Here is a 9451-nt window from a genome sequence, read left to right as displayed (position 1 = left end):
AGAGTCACTACCGAATCATGGGACCTTTATTCTCTAGGACTTGTTAATGTTGAGTCAACCATTTAAAGGACCCTAAGGTCAGGGCCCGTTCAGATATTTCTAACTGGTTGAAAACACTTTTCTACTGAGAGAGGCTGTGACTAAAACAGTCTTTTGTTATTTTGTTATGTTCCCCTTCTTCTTTTTGCACTGGCATCATGGAAAACTCATCATCATCATGGAAATCAGCTTCATGTTGTAAATATTACTGAATTTATAGTTGTAATTATCAGAACACACGGATCTTTCTCGCCTTAAATTGTTTGGTCTATGTAATTCACTGGAGATAGTCATACTCGGTGCCAAGAAATTTAAGGCCCTTGTAATGTTTCACCTTTTTATAGATATTTTTTCGGACATTTGATTTTAATTTCTCCGCTCACAGTCCAAGTTAGTGTTTTACTGTGTTAGATCTCCTTTCTCTTCCTTGTCAATGTGGTGATGAGTGTGTGATGAGAGCCACAACTCTCAAAACTGTGTTTCTATCATGCTTGTGCCCACATTTCTGTCTCACAGGTCAAGACAACTTACTCAAAGCTTCATCTGCTGCCTTGATACATGTGTAATATTTTGTCACTACAACAGTATTTTAACTTCGCCTAAGGCAGATGGTTTACACCCTTTTTTTATGTATGAGAAATAATTTTACACTTCAAAATTCTGATGTCCTTTGATGCATACATTTGAGAATGACCTTATTAAATTAAATAAAAAAAATAAAAAATAAAAATGATACTATTGGTTATTTTAAATCAATATGCTATTGAGTCATGCTGTTCAGTGAAATAATATTTAAAAAAACAAAAGTTCTTCTGTAAAAACAATTACTATTTTTTTTTTTTGATTTTCATCCATTCTTACATTCCTTAGTGTACAAGAGATTTCTCTAGTACTTTTTGTAACAACTGCTGGGGGAGGTTGAAATAAACTCTTACCAGGATTTTGCATAAAAAACACTGGACACTGGAGTAGTTAATGAAAGGATCAGCCAAATACTCTAAACACTCAACTGAGTGTTGGAGTCACCTAAACATCTAAACACAAATAAGCCGACGACCCTAACTCTACTTCATTCACCTCCCTTATTGCCACACATTAAAGTTTTCCTAAATTCCCCAAAACTGTCTTTTATTTGACCATTATTTAAATAACATTTGAATAATGAATGTTACATGCACACAAAAGTAAGCTATGGAGTTCCACAGGGTTCTGTGCTTGGGCCAATTATTTTTACTCACATACAGTATGTTCCCCTTAGGCAATACAATGAGGAAACACTCTCTAAATTTCCTGTCTCCCTCTTTCTGTTCTCCTCTGCAGGTATTCTCAGCTTTGGAGCTGTATATCTTTAGAGTCGAGTTACTGGTCCTACTGACCTGTCTAGTGTTATTGCTGCTTGTTTTGTCGCCTGCTGTTCTTTTCTCTCTCCTCTTTCCACTCACCCCAAAGAAGTCAAGGCAGATGGCCGCCCACTCTGAGCCTGGGTTTCTTGCTCTAAAGGGAGTTTTCTAATACAGTGTCTCAAGTGGGATTGTTGGGTTTTCTATAAAATTCTGAATGTAGTTATTTAGTAAGATCTTAAACTTTAAACAAATTGCAATTGAAATTTAACAAACAGCTTATTCTTATAAGAGTCAAAACCTCCTCAATCTGTTTGTTTATTTAATATTTTTAATAGTTTTTTTTTTGTAATCATTCCAAATAGATTACTGGATGTGGTAAACCCCCGTTTGTCTTTAGCATTCTACTCCTTCAAACAAGCAGATTGCACCTGCCTTTACAAGTTTTTTTTTTTTATTTAGATGCAATCCCAGCCACTTGAAATCACTTTCTTGATAAATCACATTTCATGTGTATTTGCGTTTCCTTATCCCTGTAATTTCCCTGTAAAAAGTCTTATATTTAATGATGCAAAGTTGCAAAATCTCAAGTGTGAGCTATGTTGCCTATTTGACACAGTCTTCAGTGTGAACTTTTGGTAAATAACATGTATCATAAAATTTGCACACGATTTAGTACATGCAGACAGAATTAGGGCCAAAATCTTCGGCTCAAATTATTTACAGGTCCAGTTTTGTTTACTCCAGCAATAGAAAGAAAAGGGTTTGCACCAAACCTAGAGCAATAGATCAGCACCATGGGACATATAAGCTCTTTCTTTCTGATGAAATGTGCTAGATGTGTTGTCTACATTTAATAAGATTGTAGAAATTAAAATATTTTGTTTTTCTTTTCTAAAGTTATACACAAAAACCTTGTGTGATTACACATCAACAACAGGATTAATGATGATGATCTACAGGTCAATAGAGGAGGGACTAGAGAGACTCATAAGTTATAAGACAGAGAGATTTGTTCAGAGAGCTGTCAGAGCTCAGCAGCTTCTCCTCTCTCTCTCTCTGATGATGGAGGAAGTTGAACTCTGCTTTCCACATCTCAACGCCTCCTGCTGGAAACCAAAGCGTCCTCACTCTCACACTGTTCTTATTTACATTGTTCTGTCCTTCATCTCTCTACTTACTGTGACTCTCAACCTGCTGGTCATCATCTCCATCTCCCACTTCAAGTAGACACACACTGCATTTTACTGATTCATACAGACAGATTCATCTTTCTATTCATGTTTTTGAATTTAATGTGGCTTCTTTGTCTGCTGCAATGAGAACTGTTTTTACATATCACATATTGCTCTCTCTCATGCAGGCAGCTCCACACTCCCACCAACTTCCTCCTCCTGTCTCTGGCTGTCTCAGATTTCTTCGTGGGTCTCAACATGTCATTTCAAATTATGCTTATTGATGGTTGCTGGCTCCTTAGTGACCACATGTGCACTCTGTATTTTGTTTTAGACTATGTTGGTACTTGTACATCAATAGGAATCATGGTTCTCATATCTATTGACCGTTACGTGGCTATTTGTTACCCTTTACATTACTCCACTAAAGTCACACCAAAAAGAGTTCAGGTCTGTGTTTCACTTTGTTGGATCTGTTCTGTCCTCTATACAAGCATAGTGATGAAAGATGATTTGAAACAACCAGGCAGGTATAAATCCTGTGTTGGAGAGTGTGTGATGTCAATTGATATTATCCATCAAATCATAGATTTCATTGTCCTTTTTCTTATTCCCATAACTATTATTCTAGTTCTGTATATGAGAGTGTTTGTGGTGGCTGTGTCTCAGGCTCGTGCCATGAGGTCTCACATTGCTTCTGTCTCACACCAGCGTTCAGTGAGTATAACGGCTAAAAAGACTGAGATGAAAGCAGCAGGAACTCTGGGCGTTGTTATAGTTGTGTTTATAATATGCTTGTCCCCATATTTTTGTGTCACAATAACAGGACAGGACACTGTGGTCAACGCTTCATCTGCATCTGTGGTTTTATGTCTGTACGATTCCAACTCCTGTTTCAACCCTCTGGTTTATGCCTTCTTCTACCCCTGGTTTAGAAAATCTATTCGACTTATTGCTACACTAAAAATTCTGAAGCCTGGTTCCTGTGAGACAAAAGTGCTGTAGAGATAAACTGTAGAGTGATGAAGTCTTTACTCTGTTAAATGAAGTCAGAATATGTTTGTTGAGTTGATATTTTAAAAGACCAGGTTAAATTGAAATAATTATATTAATATTTTTATTAAACCAATATGCTATGATGAGTGAAACAACTGAAATAAGTCTTATTATTTATTATTATTATTATTATTATATACTTTCTCCACATTTATAAACTCATCTCACTGTGCTGTGAATATTTACCAGTACATATGATTGTAATTATTAATTACAGTTGTAGTGGGTCAGTACTTCCAGTATTACAAGTATGTATTGTAACTGATCAGTTTTATGCAGGAATAATGTATGTAGCTGAATGTAGCTGAACAAGTTACAGATGTTATTTTGACCTTCATCATTTCCACCACTGTCATCACTGTTTTGTATGTGAGAGTATTTGTGATGCCTGTGTCAGTTGTCTCACACAACATTCAGTAAATGCAACAGATGAAAAAGAGATGGAAGCGGATACAACTCTCAGTAGTCAGGTTTCTATTATGCATGTGCCCATATTTCTGTGTCACAGTGACAGCCCAAGATATCTTGGTAATGCTTCATCTGCTAATGTTTGAATCTCATGACTCCTGCATAAAGCATGTGTTTCATACCTTCCTTCACCCCTGGTTTAGAAAATGTCACAGGTTACTTGATTAATGGGTTTGTGGATATTACTGGTGTTTGGGGCTATAATTATTTATGTTGCATCTCCACTGGATGCTAATACTTCAGGTGGTGAAAACATCGCTGTTAGGCCAACCAGGGGATAAAGACAAAACAACAAGCACAAGATAGGATTTCCAATTTTTTTTTCACGAAAGAGGAAATCAGAATCCGATTAACTTTTTTGTTATTGTACGTTGTACTGTAAAATTAAAGTGCAATCATTTTGGTAGGATAAAATTGTTAAATCAATAAAAACTATAAACTGCTAAAATAGAAAAGAAAATATAAAACACCGGTAGGTTAAACATACACACACTTCCATTCACATCCAGCTATTGCACGGTTCCCTCAATAAATTAAACCTTTTTAAAGGTTTTTAAGGCAATGATGGCTATTAGATAAAAACTGTTTTTTAATCTGTTTTCACACAGATTGAAAAATATTTCACAGTTCTGTGTTTTTTTTTAGCCAGCAGGAGCTGTAAAGTTCTTCCAGAGATGGGAGAAGGCAGCCGATGATCTTCTGGGCTCTCATGGTGACTCTCTGGAGAGCTTTTCTATCCGCAGCTGTGCAACTGGCAAACCAGGCACAGACACAGTATGTTAAAATGCTCTCTATTGAGCAACGGTAGAAGGACACCAGCAGTTGTGCATTCAGGTTGTTTTTCTTTAGAAGACTGAGATAGTACTGTCTCTGCTGGGCCTTCTTCACCAGAGCAGTGGTGCTGGCGCCCCAGGTCAGGTCCTGCTCAATGGTGACACCCAGGAACTTGAAAGCAGCCACCCTCTCCACACGATCTCCACCAATAAACAGTGGCTGAATGTCTGTTTTATTCCTCCTGTAGTCCACTACCAGTTCCTTGGTCTTTGTTGTGTTAAGGATCAGATTGTTTTTTTTCACACCAGACAGAGATAAGCTCCACCACTGTGGTGTCATCAGCAAACTTAATGATGGTTTTGCTGGGGTAGGTGGAGGTGCAGTCTTGTGTGGTGTGTAGAGCAGGGGGCTCAGCACACAGCCCTATGGGGAGCTGGTACTAAAGGTGAGAACTGTCCAAATGTGGGACCCCCCTCTAACCCTCTGGGAGCAGGCTGTCAGGAAGTCCAAAATCCAGAGGCGTGTCGAGGTGGAGAGTCCAAGGGCCTCTAGTTTGGACACGTCTGTAAGGAAGGATGGTGTTAAAGGTGGAACTGAAATCCGCAAACAGCAGCCTCACGTAGGTCCTCGGCTACTCCAGGTAGAACAAAGCAGTGTGGAGAGTGGTGGTGATGGTGTCTTCTGTGGACCTATTTATCCTATATGCAAACTGGTAGCTGTCCAGTGTAGATGTAAGGCATGAGGTAATGTGACTACGTCATTTCTCAAAGCATTTCATGATAACCGGGGTCAAGGCAACAGGTCTGTAGTCCTTAAGGCTGCTGATTGTGGAATTTTTGGGCAGGGGGACAATAGTTGAGGACTTGAGGCAGGGTGGGACAATGGACTGGTGTACTATCTGGTCCGGCATCCTTCCTCGGGTTCACAGACCTCAGCGTGTGCCTCACCTCATGCTCCTCCACACTGAGGGAGGGGCCGCTGTGGGCTGATGCCTGTAGTGCAGCTGTCTCTGGTGGTTCCACCTCGAAGCGGGCAAAGAAGAGGTGAAGCTCCTCTGCCAGTGAAAGGTCCCCATCAACAGCAGCAAGGTTTTGGTCTTGCCACACCTACTGTGTGTGGTTTGTGCTGAGGTTGTCCTCAATCCTCTGCTTTTAGTCCAGTTTGCCCGTTGGATGCCTCTCTTCAGGTTGGCTGTGGCAGAGCTGAACAGGTTCATATCACCAGACCTGAAGGCCGTGTTCCTCTCCCGCAGCGGTCGCTCTCTTTGGTCATCCAGGGTTTTTGATTGGGATACACTCGGGTGAACTTTCCACAACTATGCAGGAATCCCAGTACCAAGTTGGTATTAGCATCTGGTGGTATGTACACAGCAGTCACCAACTCAGGTGCAGGTGAACTCTCTTGGAAGATAAACAGGTCTCCATTTGACAGTCACATACTCTTCATCCGGAGAGCAGTGACTGCCTACAGTCTTGGAGTTCGTGCACAAGTTAATGGTCACATATATGCATAGTCCCCCTCCGCTTGCTCTTTGAGTCCCCGCTCCTGTTGTGGCGATGTGCAGTGCGGCCTGCTAGCTCAATAGCTGCATCCAGTGTGGATGAATGAAGCCAGGACTCTTAGAAAAGCAAAACACAACAGTCCTTGGCAAGCCTGTTTGTTGCCACCTGAAGCTTTAGTTTATCCATTTTGTTGTCAAGGGAACATACGTTGGCAAGAATAATGCTAGGGAGTGGTGGCTTGTTTTGGCTCTTGCGCAACTTCACCCGTACACCAAGCTGACAGAAAAAGAGAGCACAGAGCCACTGCGTCTATGCGCGCCGCCATCTTGCACCAATGCAAATGCAATGCAGATGAACGGGACAAAAAAAAAAAAAAAAAAAAACACTCAAAAACACAGGAAAACTAAGGCCAATCTGCAGATGGTAGACAAACTAAAGAAAGAACAAAGAACAAAAGAAAGTGCAGCCTAAACTGGCACTGACTAACAAAGAAAATAAATCACAGCTGAACACTGGAACTAACAATTTGAAAACTAACTGGACTACAAAGAAACAAACAAGCAGACTATTCTGAAAAGAATTATAAACAGGTTAAAAGAAAGATAAAATCTTGTAACCAAAAATGTAAAGGCTTCCGAGGACAGTGCCTCAGCTGGTCAGAGGATTAAACTGTAACACGTTGCTTCATTTCCAGGTTTGCTGATGCAGGTTCTTGGTAAATTACAAAGCAGCACAAGCTTCCTGCATGACGAACATAAAAAAACATAAACTACCACTAAGCCACCAATGACTTTTACATTGTCTAGCTTTGAGGATGATGAGAATGCTGGGTATATCTTTTTTCCCCTGAGGGAGGGTCTATTGTGAGGGCTCATGTGCAGAACCAAAGAAATAACTTGATGATGATCTACAGTTCACTAGAGGAGGGAGTAGAGACACACACATGCTATAAGACAGAGAGATTTGTTCAGAGAGCTGTCAGAGCTACGCAGCTTCTCCTCTCTCTCTGATGACGGAGGAAGTTGAACTCTGCTTTCCACATCTCAACATCTCCTGCAGAAAGATGCAGCGTCCTCACTCTCACACTGTTGTTATTTACATTGTTCTGTCCTTCATCTCTCTACTTACTGTGACTCTCAACCTGCTGGTCATCATCTCCATCTCCCACTTCAGGTAGCACAAACTGTAATTTACTGATTTGTATGGACAGATTCATCTTTCTAAGCATGTTCTTGAAGTTAATGTGGCTTCTTTGTCTGCTGCAATAAGAACCTAATTTACAAATCATAAGTATCTTGCTCTCTCTCATCCAGGCAGCTCCACACTCCCACCAACTTCCTCCTCCTCTCTCTGGCTGTCTCAGATTTCTTCGTGGGTCTCAACATGTCATTTCAAATTATGCTTATAGATGGTTGCTGGCTCTTTAGTGACCACATGTGCTCATTATATTCTGTTTTAGAGTATATTGGTACCTGTACCTCATTAGGAAACATGGTTCTCATATCTATTGACCGTTATGTGGCTATTTGTTACCCTCTACATTACTCCACTAAAGTTACACCAAAAAGAGTTCAGGTCTGTGTTTTACTTTCTTGGATCTGTTCTGTCCTCTATACAAGCATAGTGATGAAAGATTTAAAACAACCAGGCAGGTATAAATCCTGTGTTGGAGAGTGTGTGATGTCAATTGATATTATCCATCAAATAACAGACTTTATTGTCCTTTTTCTCATTCCCATAACTATTATTCTAGTTCTGTATATGAGAGTGTTTGTAGTGGCTGTGTCTCAGGCTCGTGCCATGAGGTCTCACATTGCTTCTGTCTCACACCAGCGTTCAGTGAGTGTAACAGCTAAAAAGTCTGAGCTGAAAGCAGCAGGAACTCTGGGTGTTGTTATAGTTGTGTTTATAATATGCTTGTCCCCATATTTTTGTGTCACAATAACAGGACAGGACACTGTGGTCAACACTTCATCTGCATCTGTGGTTTTATGTCTGTACGATTCCAACTCCTGTTTAAACCCCATGGTTTATGCCTTCTTCTACCCCTGGTTTAGAAAATCTATTCGACTTATTGTTACACTAAAAATTCTGAAGCCTGGTTCCTGTGAGACAAAAGTGCTGTAGAGATAAACTGTAGAGTGATGAAGCCTTTACTCTGTTAAATGAAGTCAGAATATGTTTGTTGAGTTGATATTTTAAAAGACCAGGTTAAATTAAAAGAATGATAATGGTATTTTTATTAAACCAATATGCTACGAGGAGTGAAACAACTGAAACAAGTCTTTTTATTTCTCCACATTTATAAACTCATCTCTATGCCGTGAATATTTACCAGTACATATGATGTAATTATTAATTACAGTTGTAGTGGGTCAGTACTTTCAGTATTACAAGTGTGTATTGCAACTGATCAGTTTCTCGTTCCAAATAGGAACAATGTACACTCACTGGCCACTTTATTAGGTACATGTTACTAGTACCGGATTGGACCGCCTTAATCGGTTGTGGCATAGATTCAACAAGGTACTGGAAACATTCCTCAGAGAATTTGGTCCATATTGACATGATAGCATCACGCAGTTGCTGCAGATTTGTCAGCTGCACATCCATAATGCAAATCTCCCATTCCACCACATCCCAAAGGGGCTCTATTGGAATGAGATCTGATGACTGTGGAGGCCATTTGAGTACAGTGAACTCATTGTCATGTTCAAGAATCTAGTCTGAGGTCATTCGCGCTTTATGACATTGCGCATTATGCTGCTGGAAGCAGCCATCAGAGATGCTCTTCTGCATACCTCGGTTGTAACAAGTGGTTATATGAGCTACTGTTGCCTTTATTTCAGCTCGAACCAGTCTTGGAGCCATTTTCCTCTGAACTCTGGTATCAACACCCACAGAACTGCTGCTCACTGGATATTTTCTTTTTTTTTCCAAACCATTCTCTGTAAACCCTAGAGGTTGTGGTTGTGCTTCAAAATCCCAGTAGATCAGCAGTTTCTGAAATACTCAGACCAGCCTGTCTGGCACCAACAATCATGCCACGTTTAAAGTCACTTAAATCACCTTTCTTCCTCAATTCTTATGCACGGTT

The 9451-nt window shown here is 40.1% G+C and overlaps 1 protein-coding gene across 1 annotated transcript; it reads left to right on the top strand.

The window, feature by feature from the left end:
* Positions 1-2327: 2327 nt before the first annotated feature.
* Positions 2328-3559, top strand: LOC113173354 (trace amine-associated receptor 8a-like). The gene is made up of 2 exons (XM_026376769.1): positions 2328-2341; positions 2743-3559. Exons 1-2 carry the CDS (start codon positions 2328-2330, stop codon positions 3557-3559), a joined length of 831 nt encoding a protein of 276 aa, XP_026232554.1.
* Positions 3560-9451: the final 5892 nt, after the last annotated feature.

The sequence above is a fragment of the Anabas testudineus genome, chromosome 21, assembly GCF_900324465.2.
Source record: "Anabas testudineus chromosome 21, fAnaTes1.2, whole genome shotgun sequence".
In the NCBI taxonomy this organism is placed as follows: Eukaryota; Metazoa; Chordata; class Actinopteri; order Anabantiformes; family Anabantidae; genus Anabas; species Anabas testudineus.
This window is presented reverse-complemented; position numbering and strand designations above follow the sequence as displayed.